Source organism: Coregonus lavaretus, assembly GCF_964263955.1.
Source record: "Coregonus lavaretus genome assembly, chromosome: 10".
Taxonomy (NCBI): domain Eukaryota; kingdom Metazoa; phylum Chordata; class Actinopteri; order Salmoniformes; family Salmonidae; genus Coregonus; species Coregonus lavaretus.
Window position 1 is genome coordinate 25710664 of NC_139997.1, and position 16656 is coordinate 25727319.

General features: G+C 45.6%; 1 protein-coding gene across 1 annotated transcript in view; it reads right to left on the reverse strand.

The window, feature by feature from the left end:
• LOC311136255 (uncharacterized protein) overlaps window positions 1-16656 on the reverse strand; it is a 93944-nt gene that overhangs the window by 35196 nt on the left and 42092 nt on the right. The window contains exons 4-8 of the mRNA XM_084170386.1: window positions 11678-15134; window positions 11518-11562; window positions 10140-10255; window positions 7504-7663; window positions 6821-6960 (exon numbers count right to left, since the gene is read on the reverse strand). Of these exons, the coding sequence (XP_084026512.1) occupies window positions 6821-6960; window positions 7504-7663; window positions 10140-10255; window positions 11518-11562; window positions 11678-15134 (3918 nt within the window). The remainder of the gene's footprint in view (window positions 1-6820; window positions 6961-7503; window positions 7664-10139; window positions 10256-11517; window positions 11563-11677; window positions 15135-16656) is intronic.

Genomic DNA, 16656 nt, shown 5'->3' on the forward strand with positions numbered 1-16656 from the left:
TCAATTTATGTCAGTGGAGGCTCCTCAGAGGAGGAAGGGGAGGACCATCCTACTCAGTGTATTTCAGAAACATTTTAAATAATGAAACATTAAAAAAGTTATCCTTTTTAGATAAAATTATACTAAATATATTCATGTCACCAAATACCTGATTAAAACACAATGTTTTTCAATGAAGGTCAACAGTAGTCTCAACAACACATTCTAGGCTAGCACCATTGTGTAGCCAGAGGACAGCCATTTCCCCTCCTCCTCTGGCTACATTGACTTCAATACAAAACCTAGGAGTCTTGTAGGCCTTACCCCCTTCCATAGCCCTACATGGTAATTATGACCACTTCCGGAGGACGTCCTCCAACCAATCATAGCTTTTGCAATATGAACTGACATGTTGCCCATCCAGTCATAGGATTAGGATCAGAGAACGAACCTAGTGTGGTGTATTGGGGTTGTGCCACAGAGCATTTTGGGGTTTCTATGTGTTGAGAAGCTTGGTGAGTTGGTGACATATTGGATAGAGATTGAGAGTGAAGCATTAGTTGAGCATAGTTGAGCATTTTTAGGATATCATTCAATTAAAATTAGTTTATTCAAACTACAGGAGACGGAGGAGGTAGATTATATATTGTTTTATTGGTTTTAGAACTTTATTTTTGTGTGGAGTTAGCAAGGCAAATTGAAATAAATTGCACTAACTTAGGTATCAAGTAGCTAGCTACCAGAGTGCAGTTTTCTCCGCCAGAATGGCTAGCTAATGCTAACAAAAATGTTGTGGATTTTTTGTTGAAGAACCCCTTTCATTGCCCACATCAGATTCAAGCTGTAATGGACGAACGTCTGCATATTCAAATTGTGCAACAACAACAAGAAGGTAAGAAGAAACAGGGTCACAAGCAGCTTATCGGCAAGAGTTGGCTTTTACTTAAGGGCACGATGAGCAGGAAAGTTCAGATAACAAGGGCAACTACAAGGAGCTTGCAGAGATAATTGCACATTACGATGCTTTACTTGCTGAGCATATGGAACTTCCTCATGTCTTCTCTGGGATGTCGAAATCAATTCAGAATGATTTGATTGCTTCCATCGCATCATCCAATAAAAGTGAGATTAAAAAGCGAGCTTGACTCCGGACAGACACAAATAAAAACTAATTACATAAATGTTGCAGCAGCCTAGGCTACACCTAAACATTAGAAATCTGACATGCTGTATGGGATGAAAACCAGATGATTTTTCAGTCTGATCAACTGTAGGCTACTAATATAGCAGCTGCATACAGCCTATGCACCCTGTCCATCTGGTAAGGGTAAACTAATTGGTAACGTTAAGTATTTATAGTCCATTTGTGTGTCAGGAGAAAATGTGAATGTGATCAAATTTGGTTTATATTCAAACTTGGGCTGGCTAGGCTGCCTATACCTTTTCAATCCAAAATGATTAACTGGAATTAATCAATCAACATAATAGTGATGACATAGACTGTGAGTAAATGTTTAATTAGGCCTACAATATGATGTACTGTTTTATATTTTGTTTTATATGTAATGTAAGTGTTTTAATATGTTTGGACCCCAGGAAGAGCTAATGGGGATCCCTAATAAATACAAATACAGTTGCATAGGCCTGCATGATGCAAACATGCATTAAGCAAGCTCAGCCCTGTGAGTTCTATTGTCCATCCATGTTGTCTCTCTGTCTGGGTAGAGGAAACCCCCCTATTAGTCTAGTCTAAATGTATAAGGTTGCTGCAGTTTGACAGGGTTCTCATCCTCCCCAGGGCCAGGAGTTTTTTTACAGGAGTTTTTTTAAACTATGTGATCTGATTCGAAAAACTGGTCCCATCATAGCCCGTATAAAACCTTTTTAATCACTGTCATACCCTATAGGGTCTGGAGTTTTCCTGGTTAGTTTACCAGATAAGGAAAAACTCCAGATCCAAGGGGGAAAACATTTCCCCACCACTCTGGGACCTATGGTGCCACCAGTCTGCTCGCAGTTGTCAGTTATCGTCAGGTATGTGGATGATCAGAGCTTTATTCAGAAACGTTTCTTGGGCTACTTTGATGTGTCAAGTGGGAGAAATTCGCAGTCTGTGTTCAACTTTGTGAATTCTGAGATGTCGGAGTTTAACTTCATGGAGAAACTTGTTGCCCAAACCTATGATGGCGCTGCTGTAACAGAATGTATCTGCTATTTATATTTACAAGTCCTTTCCTGTTCCTGATTAAGAGGTGATGACCTCTCCACTCCACTACCATTGTCAACTCTCTCCTGACATTAACTGAAGCCATGTTTCATGTGCCCTCTCATCCACTGGCACAGTGAATGTTTCCTCTTCAAGCACTGTGAGTAGACCTGTCAATTTTTTGTCATTATTGTATGTAGAGTCAATCACATACACAAACACAATCATATTATTACACATCAATGATTATACTCCTTGCTTGGACAAACAAATTCTTAGCTCTTTTGTCTAACTGTGTAGTGTGTTGTGTTATTGTTTTTTGTCTTCCCAGTCAAATCATGTCCTGCCCTCAGTGGAAGAGTTGAGCTTTTCTCCAACACCATCCATCCATGATGGTCCTGCACTGAAGCCTATGAACACCTCAACCCCTGTCCTGCACTGAAGTCAAGCCTCTGAACACCTTAACTCATTACATTTACATTTACGTCATTTAGCAGACGCTCTTATCCAGAGCGACTTACAGTTAGTGCATACATTATTATTTGTAATTTTCATACCCCATGGGAATCGAACCCACAACCCTGGCGTTGCAAACGCCATGCTCTACCAACTGAGCTACCTCCCTGCTACAGCAGAGCCTGGATTCGAACCAGGATCTCTAGTGGCACAGCTAGCACTGCGATGCAGTGCCTTAGACCACTGCGCCACTCGGGAGACACAACTCATGCCTCATACCCTCATTCAATCACTGCTGTGATCCCTTCCCAACACTCTAAGTAGCCCTCTCACTCCCATTCCCCATTATATTGTACTATAAATGTCTTTATTAAATGCTTTAGGTTAAAATAATTAGTCCGACGGTTTTTTAAACACGGTTTGTTGTCTCCATGCGGTCCGCGCCTATGTGGGTCTCCCATCCTCCTCAATGTTCAAAGTCACCAGCCTCTACTGATTTATGTGGCATCGCATTTATGGAGGCTTCTAAGTTCATTGCTTAATGCATGAACTGTATGAATGCATGATCAAAAACCAATACTTGGGATATACACTGAGTATACAAAACATTAAGAACACATGCTCTTTCCATGACATAGACTGACCAGGTGAATCCAGGTGAAAGCTATGATCCCTTATTGATGTCACTTGTTAAATCCATTTCAATCAGTATTTATGAAGGGGAGGATACAAGTTAAATAATTATTTTTAAGCCTTGAGACAATTGAGACATGAATTGTGTATGTGTGCCATTCAGAGGGTGAATGGGCAAGACAAAAGATTTAAGTGCCTTTGAACGGGGTATGGTAGTAGGTGCCAGGCGCACCGGTTTGTGTCAAGAACTGCACCGCTGCTGGGTTTTTCATGCTCAACAGTTTCCCGTGAATATCAACAATGGTCCACGACCCAAAGGACATCCAGCTAACTTCACACAACTGTGGGAAGCATTGGAGTGAACATGGGCCAGCATCCCTGTGGAACGCTTTCGACACCTTGTAGAGTCCGTGCCCCGACGAATTGAGGCTGTTCTGAGGGCAAAATGGGGGGGGTTGCAACTCATTATTAGGAAGGTGTTCCTAATGTTTGGTATACTCAGTGTATATTGAGAACTCTCACACTGTATATACAGTGCATTCGGAAAGTATTCAGACCCCTCCATTTTTCCACATTTTGTTACGTTACAGCCTTATTTTAAAATGGATGAAATAATATTTTTCCCCTCATCAATCTACACACAATACCCCATAATGACAAGGCGAAAACAGGTTTTTAGAAATGTTTGCACATTTATTAAAAGTAAAAAAACAGAAATAGTTTATTTACATACGTTTTCAGACCCTTTGCTATGAGACTTAAAATTGAGCTCAGGTGCATCCTGTTTCCATTGATCATCCTTGAGATGTTTCTACAACTTGATTGGAGTTCACTTTTGGTAAATTCAAATGATTGGACATGATTTGGAAAGGCACACCCCTGTCTATATAAGGTCCTATTTAAGCAAAAACCAAGCCATGAGGTCGAAGGAATTGTCCGTAGAGCTACGAGACAGGATTGTGTCGAGGCACAGATCTGGGGAAGGGTACCAAAACATTTCTGCAGCATTGAAGGTCCCCAAGAACACAGTGGCCCCCATCATTCTTAAATGGAATAAGTTTGGAACCACCAAGACTCTTCCTAGAGCTGGCCGCCTGGCCAAACTGAGCAATCGGGGGAGAAGGGCCTTGGTCAGGGAGGTGACCAAGAACCCGATGGTCACTCTGACAGAGCTCCAGAGTTCCTCTGTGGAAATGGGAGAACCTTCCAGAAGGACAACCATCTTTGCAGCACTCCACCAATCAGGCCTTTATGGTAGAGTGGCCAGACAGAAGCCACTCCTCAGTAAAAGGCACATGACAGCCTGCTTGGAGTTTGCCAAAAGGCACCTAAAGGACTCAGACCATGAGGAACAAGATCCTCTGGTCTGATGAAACCAAGATTGAACTCTTTGGCCTGAATGCCAAGCGTCACTTCTGGAGGAAACCAGGCACCGCTCATCACCTGGCCAATACCATCCCTACGGTGAAGCATGGTGGTGGCAGCATCATGCTGTGGGGATGGTTTTCAACACCAGGGACTGGGAGATTAGTCGGGATCGAGGGAAAGATGAATGGGGAAAGTACAGACAGATCCTTGATGAAAACCTGCTCCAGAGCGCTCAGGACCTCAGACTGGGGCGAAGGTTCACCTTCCAACATGACAACAACTCTAAGCACACAGCAAAGACAACGCAGGAGTGGCTTCATGACAAGTCTCTGAATGTCCTTGAGTGGCCCAGCCAGAGCCCGGACTTGAACCCGATCGAACATCTGTGGAGAGACCTGAAAATAGCTGCGCAGCGACGCTCCCCATCCAACTTGACAGAGCTTGAGAGGATCTGCAGAGAAAAATGGGAGAACCTCCCCAAATACAGGTGTGCCAGGCTTGTAGCATCTTACCCAAGAAGACTCAAGGCTGTAATCGCTGCCAAAGGTGCTTCAACAAAGTACTGATTAAAGGGTCTGAATACTTATGTAAATGTGATATTTCCATTTTGTATTTGTAATACATGTGCAAAAACCTGTTTTTGCTTTGTCATTATGGGGTATTGTGTGTAGATTGATGAGGGGAAAAAACAATTTCATGCATTTTAGAATAAGGCTGTAACGTAACAAAATGTGGAAAAAGTCAAGAGGTCTGAATACTTTCCGAATGCACTGTATACAGTACATTTTCACTCTTCTTTTTTTTGGAAGATGCTTCATTATTTGCCAGGAAAACTATAAAAAAAGAGTACATTTTACATTTACATTTTAGTCATTTAGCAGACGCTCTTATCCAGAGCGACTTACAGGAGCAATTAGGGTTAAGTGCCTTGCTTAAGGGCACATTGACAGATTTTCCACCTAGTCGGCTCGGGGATTAGAACCAGCGACCTTTCGGTTACTGGCACAACGCTCTTACCCACTAAGCTACCTGCGAGTAATGATGAGTAGAATTCATTTTCTTATTTGCTTATTGTACCATGTTAGATTTTTTTGAAGACCTCGACATTGTTGTTGCTATTTTTTGTGTGCTTTGTGTATATGTTGTATTGTGTTACGCTGTTTTTGGTGATTGTGTGTGTGTTTTGTGTATATGTGGTATGTTGTTGTTGGTGACTGTGATATATTTAAAATAGAAAATAACATGATTGAAAGAAACAACAATACTTTGTCCAAAGTCATACAGTCAGTGTCACTAATCTCCACTACAATAGAAACCCCTTTATCTTCTCTGTGAAAGAAAAAACATTGTATTGAAAATCTGTTACTATGGAACAACTAAGATGTCTTGACCTTTTAATGTTTCATTCTGCTTCAATGCAGAAGGTGCAGTGGGTGGTAGTTGAACAATATATAACTATTTTAATGGACGCCAGACAATGTTGACAAAGACGTATAATCTTGTAAAAACTGCTAATGGCCTGGCGTAAATCCTGGCATGCTTCCAAAACATTTAATGTTTGCTGTTGTTGGTTCATCAATCTGTCAGAATTATCAGAGGCTGCTGCATCATACTATGGCAGTCAAATTCCGATCCTAAATGTGGCTTTCTTCTACCGTAAATGTGGGTGTGTTTGTGAAGTTTTACAGAGTCTTTATTGAGGAGTTACCTCAATAACTAGGCTACCTCACTACCTCCACCCTGAAGTGAGTCATGCGAAAACTTCATTTCAAAGTGTTCATTCCTGAACTGGACAGGGCGTCACTTCTACTTGTATATTAGCACCCTATTCTCTTAAACATTCCTGTAATACCCAATGTTTGTGCTTTATAAACACACCTGAAAAGAATACTTTGAGCAGGAAATTGACTTTCCTAGCAGGTGCATGCTAGCAGCTGGAGCTCAATGACTCAGCAGAGAACAATCCACCCAAATTCAGTTGAAACAATTAGACGCCGGTTGGCAAGGACACATCTCCTCAATTAGTAATTTCCCCCGTTGTTTTAGCAATGATGGCGCTTCCTATTTTAGTCTATTTAGCCTGTAGCTACTGAAGCTCTCCCTCACACAATGGCAGTGAGTTCCTCTACACAGTTACAGTTACCACTAACAGGCTAGGAATAGGATAGGGCTCCTCACCAGCCAGACTTAACAGTCAGGTTTGACAGGTGGATAGGTCCACCACGTGTTCCCAAGATGTCCACTTCCGAGTGGAGATGCTCCGTGGCTCCTCCTGGCGCTCCGATCGGAAGCAGATGAATTTCTGGAGTGCCGTCATCCTGAACGGTGAGAGACACACAACAACATTCCCTCAACATGTGGAGACATTCCTCTACACACCGCTCTATCAATCCTGCTCTATCAGGCCCCACTATAATGCCTAAGGCTGAGAGGGAAAGATAGAGGGGAAGAGAGAGTAAGAGAGAGAGAATGTCAGAGAAATAGAGGAGAGAATGAAAGGAGGAGGATTAGACAGAGAGACCCTGGCCCTCTGCCAAAGCTTCAGTGTCCTTCCAGCTGCGTGCTTTTCTGCATTTTACCCCTGTTGTATCCTTTGAGACTACAGCATGGCTACACTGTTCACTTTACAACTGGTCTCTATTCTATTTGTAACAGGGACAGGTTAGTTGAAAACGACAGAAAATCCTATTCAAGCCATGCCATTTAGATGGAGAGGATTAATTAATACAATTTATGATTGACTGAGACCGGAGGCAACTGGTAGGTCTAAATAACTGAACCATTGTCTCCCAATAGAAATGTTGGAGAGAAATCACTAATGGCACATGGCAATGTAATTTAATGGTAATAAATATACCCACCTTTACTAGTCTTCTTATGGAGCCGATGGTGATGGTGGTGGGCTTGTTCTCTGTCCCCTGGCTGACCTGCTGCTGGCCTGGTTGGTGGCTCAGTACAGTCTCCCCTTCCTCCAGCAGCACCCAGGGGCCCCGGAACCCCGGCTCCAGGTACAGCAGCCAGCTACGACACACACACACACACACTGTGTGAGCACCCACTTCGATCTTGCTCTCACACACACGCATTCACACTCTCATTCTCTCTCACCCACTAGTACAAAAAGAGACGCCAGCCACCAACTGACTGCACAGAGCACACACAAACAGAGCAGGGTCATTGCCATGGAAACCTTGGTGACAGGGCCTAGAATTCAAAGACCCCCCCCCCCTCCCTCAACCCCTACCAGTACACACACACACCCAACACAATAACTATAACAGTTGGTGATTAAAGTTACATGTCGAAGAGAAGATTACAGCACTGTGCTGACAGTAATGGAAATCAATTGGGCTCTCACAAATGTTTTTTTCTTCTGTTGAAATATTAAAAGCTGCTTACTCATGCCCCTGAACGACAGGCCCAGAGCACACAGTAGGGGGCATTGGGAAACCCAGCAGAGTCCTTCAATAGTTCAATATCCCTGCTGAGACCTGACCAGAACACTGCCTTTTATCTGGGGATAAACTTGCCAATATTGTGGATTCTGAAAATAACACGGCGTTGTGATGTATGCAGTGTAAACAACACTATTGTGTGTGTGTGTGTGTGTGTGTTTGTGTCGCCAGTAGCCCATAAACAAGTATTTTCAGGGACTTTTTCCCATGTTAATCACTGTCCCCTTCCATAAATAATCTATGTGGATGGTCAGGAACTGCTTTGAATCGGTAGCAATCTGTCTATTTTGACTCAGACAGTCAGGATTCTCCTAAAAGGCTTAGGCTGCTTTCACTGATTATACATCCACCATGAGAGACAGAGATCAATAGCTCCTGATAGGATAGGCTGCTGGGGATGAGGCCCAAGGAGGGAGGAAGCATCTCACGAGAAAATCTATTCCCTCATAATTAGCATGTAGGGGAACGTATTTGTGGCTCACACCTTCACTGATGAACTTGAACTGAATTCAAAACGTTGAATGACCAACACTCTGGGCATCCACTAGTAGTTTGCTGAGTCAGATAGTTGAAAATCTGTCAAACTTGAATAAGTCAACCTGTAAAGTAGCCCTTGTACTGCAAATCAAAACTAGTTTGGGGAAGAACTAAACGGTCCTTCACATTACTTCCTCTGTGGACCGTAGAGGGAACAATGGGACGCCAGTCGGTCGGTTAACCTAAGAAGTGGATGGGGGAGAACACAGAAGCACAACAACGCAGCTGCAACGTGATTCGCTTCCTCTCTCTCCACCACTCTTGTGGACGGGGGAGAGAGCTCCCACTCACATGGTCTGAAAGCTGCTTTGCCTTTCCCACTTTTTGTTTGGGAATGACGGTTTGGTGTAAATAATACAACAGGACTAGAGCTCTGAAAGGGGGGCTGAGCCAATGTACTAGTACACAAATGGAAGGTGGGTCCATCCATTAAGCATGAGATATTGCGTAAGGCACCAAACTTTCGCTAGTGATGCCGCGCAGAGTCGAGCGAGCCTGCCTTTGCGTGAGTCGTTTGACAAAAAGCACACGGCGGCAGAACATGTTCGCAAGACTGAAGGTTTCTCGTTCTGCATCCATTAAATATGAGAGCAGTCTTACAGCATAGCGCACAGCTGCCAGACTTCTCTGTACGTAAATCTGCTTTGCCCCTGGCAGAGAGGCACAGAGACACACTGTCATGTGCATTAGTTAAACCTAGTGCAGCATGATATGAATATTAACAACTAAACTTATTGCTAGTATATATGAATACTTTTGAGCTTTTCCATCATGAAATATAAATGGAACCACCGCAGTAGTAAGATGATATGGAGCTGATAGTACATTGATGTACAGTGTTTTTCCTATATTCATTTAGCATCGGCGCACTACCGCACCAGTGCAGTGACGGCAGTGTTCGTGTGGCTTATTACGCAACCCTTATGACTAATTGTGCCGCCTCACAATGTGATTGGGGCAGAAAGCAGCTTGTGGCATCACATTAAAAGAAGGTCTGGCGAGGGTAGATTAATCAGCAGACAGGCCTATTCAATGGGAGTGAAAAGCGATAAATGACCCAATCACTGTCTGTCACCACCAGCCCAGGAGATTAACCCCCCCCCCCCCACACACACACACACAGTGGGAAGGAACATTATGGGGGCTCAGAGGAATCAATCACGATTTAAACAAAATGTTCTGATTTTGTCTCTTTTTCCATAAGAGTGCATGAGTAAGACAGGGAGGGGATGAGACATGGGTAGTAGTCCAAAGCAGAGGATGACGCTACAGAAGGGCTGGCTCATTCTGATCCAGGTGGGCTATTTTACAGGGGACTTCTACAAGTTTGACAGATTTTCAACTATCTGCTTCAACAAACTCTAGGCCTTGGTCCGTAAGAACCACTTCTGGAAGCCCAGACAGTTGGTCATTCAAAGATGTATATACAACCTCATAAAGAGCATCTTTCCTGTTTTTAGTGAGCAACCTTAAAAGAAGTCCACTTGCTCTAAAGGTCCTCTTACCATCCTCCCAGGACTCGCACCGAGGCACCCTGCAGAAACACCATCCCAGAATCCTCCTGGTCTGTGTGGATCTCCCACATCTCCCCAGAGAATGTCACACCATCATAGATGTTCATCTGAAGAAACAGAGAGGAAGTCATTAGGAAACAGTAGAAAGCAACATGTGCGCTATATTGTAAAATAGATGGTCTGACAGACGACCTCCGCAAATGATCTTTAAACAGAGTTTGATTTATTGACTCAATACAGAGGACACAAACAATAATTAAATGTCATGCTTTTTCAAAGTTTGATCATATTTGTGTTACAGCTGAACTGTGGCGGTTTGGTGTTGTTTTCATGATAAGCTGGGTGCGAGTGAACACAGTCAGGTTTCAAAAGCCAGAGGGGAAGGGTTTCCAGCATGGATCACGGTGCTGAGTGACTATGCCTGAGACCCCTAGACTTAGTTCTGATGAGGAAAAGGGAGAGAGGAGGGGGGCCTAGGACGAGAGAAGGGTGTCCTTAATCCCCCAACCAGCCCACAAGTTGCCTCAAGCAGTCATTATAAAACACTGCCTCTTCTATAATTAACACGCTGTTTTTTCATCCGTTAATCCTACCAGCCTACAAGACTCTGCCTGCTTTCATTCCAAGTCTTGATAGTTTTGCTGCTTTGCTCCCTTTGTTTCATCCTTCAAAACAAATACTTTCTCAGCACGGCTAATGGTACAGAAAAGCTTGGTTGTGTTGTTGCAAGGCAATTCCATTAGTGATTGTGTGAAACAACAATGCAGACAAAATCCCTGGCACCCAGTGCTTTGTTCACTGCCTGTGTTGTGAGCCTATAAACTTCATAATCTATGTAAAACTGCATACAAGTTGTTTGTGGGAAAAACCCATTCCTGATTTGTTTTATTTGGATGAAACAATCTACATATACAGTGCTAGACCACAGGAATATTACTGTGATTGTGCTCCAAGATCCTGACTCACTGTTTCACTGTTGTATTCAGCTTTCAAGGCTGCAGACTGCCATTGGAGGTGGTTTTTACTTGTCATTAGAGTGCTATAGACGAGATCCGCACTCCTTTGTACAGATCCTGAGAAACTACAGCCCTCATCAGCAGATGGGATAGCCTTTTACAGCAATGAATAGGCAGTTGCATAATTGAGATCTCATTTCCATTTAGTAAGAGATTAAACTAAAAAAAGAAGAGTTGCTGCCCTACTTTCTACAGCCTGAGGTATCATTAGCTAATGGAAGAGAAATGTTCTGTCCAGCTCAAAGGCAGTCTGGCATCTCCAATCTATTAAGCACAGCGATTAGGAGGCAGACTGCCTCAGAAATTAGCGTGCCAGTGAGAAAGTACTAGTCATGTAAAAGATGGAAACTCACCAGAGTAGGCCTTGGGATGACCTTTCCACAACTCCAATTTCCCCCCTAAAATTATATCAACAGGAGTCAAATATTAGCATATATTAACTTCTTAATGTCTGCATAATGAGCTTTTTATATAATATTGTTGAATAAAAATGTCAGTTGCTGTTGAACTTACCATGTCAGTTGCTGTTGATGGACACTTGTTATTACGGAGGCACGGAACGAGTTTGGCATGATGTTTACTGTTGTCATCATCAGGCTCTGGCAACACTGGCTGCGCTAATTTCAAGTACTGATACATGGGTGAATCTGCAGGCTTTTGGATTGTAATCTGAGGGGTGGACAGATTGTTCAAGTCTTCCGTTGGATCCCCTTCTCGAAGACCCATAGTGAATGGATCAGTAGGAAGTGTCAGAGAGCCTGGGCCCTCCTGCTTGCTGCTTTGGTCTCCATCCATTCCCTGGTCATCCCCCTCCTCACCCTCTGCCTGGCCCCTGTTAAAGAAGTCCCATAGGGGGCGCCGTAGAGGAGGGGTGGAGGGCTCCTCTGAGTCTGCGTCCATGTCGGAGTAGCCACTGGACTGCAGGCGCTCGCTGACCGACTGCAGCAGGGACAGGATGGACAGAGAGGAGGATGAGGCCAGCTGCTCCATCCCCACACCTCCGCTCAGACTCCTCAGCTCCTCTGTGGCTGGGGGCACCATGAGGCCCCTGTCATCCCACGACAGGCTCCCCTCCACCGCCTCCTCACCGCGGAGACTGTCCTCCTCCACGATGGGTGACAAAGAGAAAGGGTAGGCCTTGGCCCGCCGCGCTGTGGGGCTCAGCATGGGGCCTGTGTCATTGACAAACACGGCATCCGTCTCCTCTTCCTCGTCGATAATGGAGAAACCACTCGCCTCCATGTCGTGGAAGGCAAGCTGGGGGACTGGGAGGAGAGGTTCCAGGGCTGGGACTCTCCGGCCTCCTGTAGCCCCTGTAGCATGGAGCCCAGCTAGCCTGCTGCTCAGGTCCTGGTGAAACCCTGCCATAGCTGCTGCTGAACCTGCACCACCGTGTCCTGGTGTCTCTGAGTCCTGACTCTGCTGCTGCGGAGAGACATCGCAGCGATACGCTCTCACCGAGCTCCTCTGTGGCATGTCCTTGTTACCGGAGCCAGGGGCTGAATTAGACTCAAGGCCCTCTGAGGTGCTCAGGTCCGTGGGGAGTCTCCTTGAGGAAGAGGGGTCCACGCAGATGGTTCCTGTGGGTCTGCTGTCGGCCCCATCCTCCTCACCCCCAGAGTCAGAGCCACCTGAGACTACAGAGGCTAAGCAAGTCTCAACCAGGGCAAAGCTTTGATCCCCATTGACCGTAGTGTCATTCGGCCCATTGGTCTCAGTCTGAGGAACATTCAGTGTTATTTCAGGACCGCTCTCTTGGCCTTCATCATGAAGAGTTATACAGGCAATAGGCTTCAGACTTTTAGCATGTCTGACTTGAGATGGTTGTAGTAAGTTTTGCGTGTGTTTTGGTCTGACGGACATAAGGTCTGCCTCAGAATTGCCCTTAGCTTCATGTTTGGAACCTTTCCTAAGCAGATCAGGCTCAGGAAATGCTGTTTGGTTTCTGAAGGAAGTATTGTCATTCAGAGTGCTGTTGAGCTTATTAGGACTTTCAGAGTTATTTGACACAGAAACAGGACCATATTGAGCATTACCATCTTGTTTAGGACTATGTCTGTTGCTTTCGATATCATCTTTGGCTACGTGGACTGCTCCATCTCCTACCTGTGTTTCTTTAACGCCTAGCACCTCGTTATACCCATTGTCCCCTAAAGTGCCGAGCACTTGATCTTTGTTTTCATTTGATTTCCCTGAGACAGACTCATACTCATGACTCGCTCTCATTATTTGAATAATATCCCCACTGTCACCATGGATACCTGGTTTCTCGAAGGACACTCCACCGCTCAAGCGAGGCAACACATCTCCCTGGTGCTTATCGCCACTGTATTCACACGTGATAGGTTTGTTTGGCTGGGAATCCTCTTCCCCTTGCGGATGCTCATTAGCATTAGCATCCATTAGCTGTTGACCTTTGACCTGTACCTGGTGACCAGTGCCTGGAGTCCCCTCGGCACAGTGTTCTCCCTGCCTGTGGTCTGAGACACAGATGGTGGGTGCACTGGTCTCACAGGCCGGCCCAGGGCTGCTCCTGATGTCAATGTCCGAGCCTGCGATAGACTCGTACCCCGAGGAGGGGGTAGACCTGGGGCCCTCCGCCAGAGGGTTAGGGTTCAACGAGAGGGTCTGTTCTGCCGGGAAGGCTGAGGGGTGTTTGTCATCCCCCCTCTCTGAAGGCCTTACCTCCAGGAGCTTATCTGGCTCGAAGGACTGCTCCATGCCCCCCTCCTCTCGACCTACAGATAGGACCAGGTAAGTCTCCTCACTGGCCTTCTGGAGCACTTCATCCCCCTCCAACTCAGAGGATTCTATTCTCTCCTGGGCCGCTAAAGCATTCCTCAGAATGTTATCCACCATCACTTTAGACTCCAAATGAAGGGCCTCATCAAACAGATTGTCTGAAGGACCAGCATCCCCCTCATCCTCCCCTGACTCAAAGCAGTGCAGTCCAGCACCAGCGCCTGAATCCAGTACATCCCCAGAATCTGAGTGCATAGTTGCTGGCATGGGTCCCTGGCTTTTGGCCACTGATGCAAGCGAGGCGGACGGTGAAATGGGATGCGGAGCCAGCTGGCCTCCATCGACATCAGAAACACCAGCAGGCAGGTGAGTGTGCTGCGCAGTCCCCCCGGCGCCTGGCGGCTCGCTGAGCCACGCAGCAGCAGCTAATGAAGGTGACCCAGTCTGGACACAGTGTGCAGATAAGGTTTCTGTCTGCTCCATCAGCCCTGTGTCTCTGTCCCTGTGTGTGTCCTCGCTGGCCATCTCTGTATGAGTGATTCTATCCCGCGGGCTCTGCTCCCCACTATGGCTCTCACTGCCTGCTGTACTAGTCCTGGCATCAACAGAGTCCTCTGTGGGTGCGTGAGGGGGAGGGGAGCCTGTGACTGAGCCAACACCAGAGAGAAAGTCCTTGGCCTGGGCTCCTACAGTAGGCAGGCCTGCCTCCCTGGGTAAAGGGAAGGCACTTTGACTCCCAGCCCTTTCTGCTGTCTCCGTTGTTAGTGGAATGTGACTAGAGCCAAGTCCAGTTGGACCCAAAACAGCAGAATCTGTTTTGGAAGTCCAAGCTCCTCTCTCATTGGTCTCTGAGGTTGGAGCTCTAATCTGATTGGTCGATATGGTCTGAATGTCACTCTGCTTTGAAATGGTGAGTTCTAAACTGGAGGGTGTCACCCCACCCAAGGGGCTACCCTCCCCCCCGGAGGTTGAACCCCTCCCATGCAGGGCCTCATCCCCCTCTGAGATGGGGAAGTCCACCTGCACCTGGTGCCTCCGCCTCATCCTGCGTCTGTCCCTCTGGCCGCGGTACGTCCCGTATGTCACCACAGGCGGACAGGCCAGGGCCAGCCGCCGCTGATACTCGTCCACCTCCGCCTCACCTTCGCGCAATGGGCCGCTGTCTGCCGCTGCTTCGCCCTCTGTGCATCCTTCCCTGTGGCCTTCCGTCTGCGTCTCCTCCAAGGCTCTATTCATAATGCACAGAGAGACAAGGTGTATAACAATACAGACAAGGACACACATATCTCCCAGTGCTGCTTTGGGTGAGGAGAGGGGGGTTGGGTGATTCATGCATATAAGCAGTGTTGTGTAAAAGGCAGCCACTCATACAGCAGTTCAAGAACATCATCATCAAATATTTAATCAGCAGCTATTGGACAAAGATACGGCATGCCCCAGGGCAATGCATTGATCTACCAGCTTTGACACCCCCACAACCAGCACCTTTTCCGTTCCCTTCACCTCCCCCATCTTAATCCTTCAAAGGACTTGATGAGAAATCAAATAGTACAATGCTTCACAAAAGATAATAATGGTGTTCAGGGGGAAAATACATTTTTCAAGGCTTTTACCTTCCAAACACAATGGTGCTCAGTGTTTTTAATGATCCTCCCTGCCTGGAAAAACACACATCAAATAATTACAGCCATTACAATGACCTCCCCACCCTCTGTTAGTACAAAGCAGCAACTGTCCTCGGTCCTCACCCCAACCGCAACTCGCCCAGATGGTGTTCAATTGATACACTAACGCTGGCGCTTGGCATAGTTTTTTTAATTGATTGCTGCCTGTGTTGGTGTGAGAGAAGAAAACTACAGGGGAGATAAATGCAGGTATCTCCCACAAAGTAAACTAGTCATCTCATAAGGAGTGACAGTGGCTTGGATAATAAAATTGTATCTGAGATTAGGGCTGTTGCGGTGACCGTATTACAGCCACACCGGCGGTCACGAGTCATGAAGGCAGTCAAATTCCACATGACCGTTTAGTCACGGTAATTAGGCTTCTCCAAGCTCTGATGCTGCTGATGGTCATGAGTAGCCTACCAAACTTGCTAACTGCCTGGTACTCAGCACTCTATTGTCCATCTAATCACTCTGACATCAATGCAAATGTTTTCGAAAATCGAATCAAACACTTCATGAGAGCTCATGTTGCACAACATTTCTACAGGCTATGCAATTGTGGGAGAAAACAGAGGGATGGCCACTAATAAAAAGAGGAGCTGTCTATAGGCTAGGCCTACTATATTTATTTCTCAACTTTCCTAATATTAAGCACATTGCTTATATCTACAACAGGAGTATAGGCTACCTGGCTGGCATGAAAATAAACCACGGGAAAAGCGTCCTCCATTCGCTATTTAAGTGCATAGATGACATGTATTTTTCCCCACTGCTCCTGCTTCGATACAGGTGCATGATAATGGTCCATTCTAAATTAAAACAAATGTCACACATATATTACTTAGTATATGTAAATTTAAGATTAAATCAAGAACAGTGTGATGGGTGATAATATTAGCCTATCACTTGTGAATGATGCCCAGCATAAGAAACCTTTTTTCTCTCTACTTTTTCTAATCATAGTCGCACACCTCAATAAGGTTTGTATCACAACTAAAGTGGCCAAATAACTTCTTAAAATTAAGCACATTAATCTGCTTTACATGGGGTGTAGAGCCTAACTGGCATATATAAGCAGCGCGT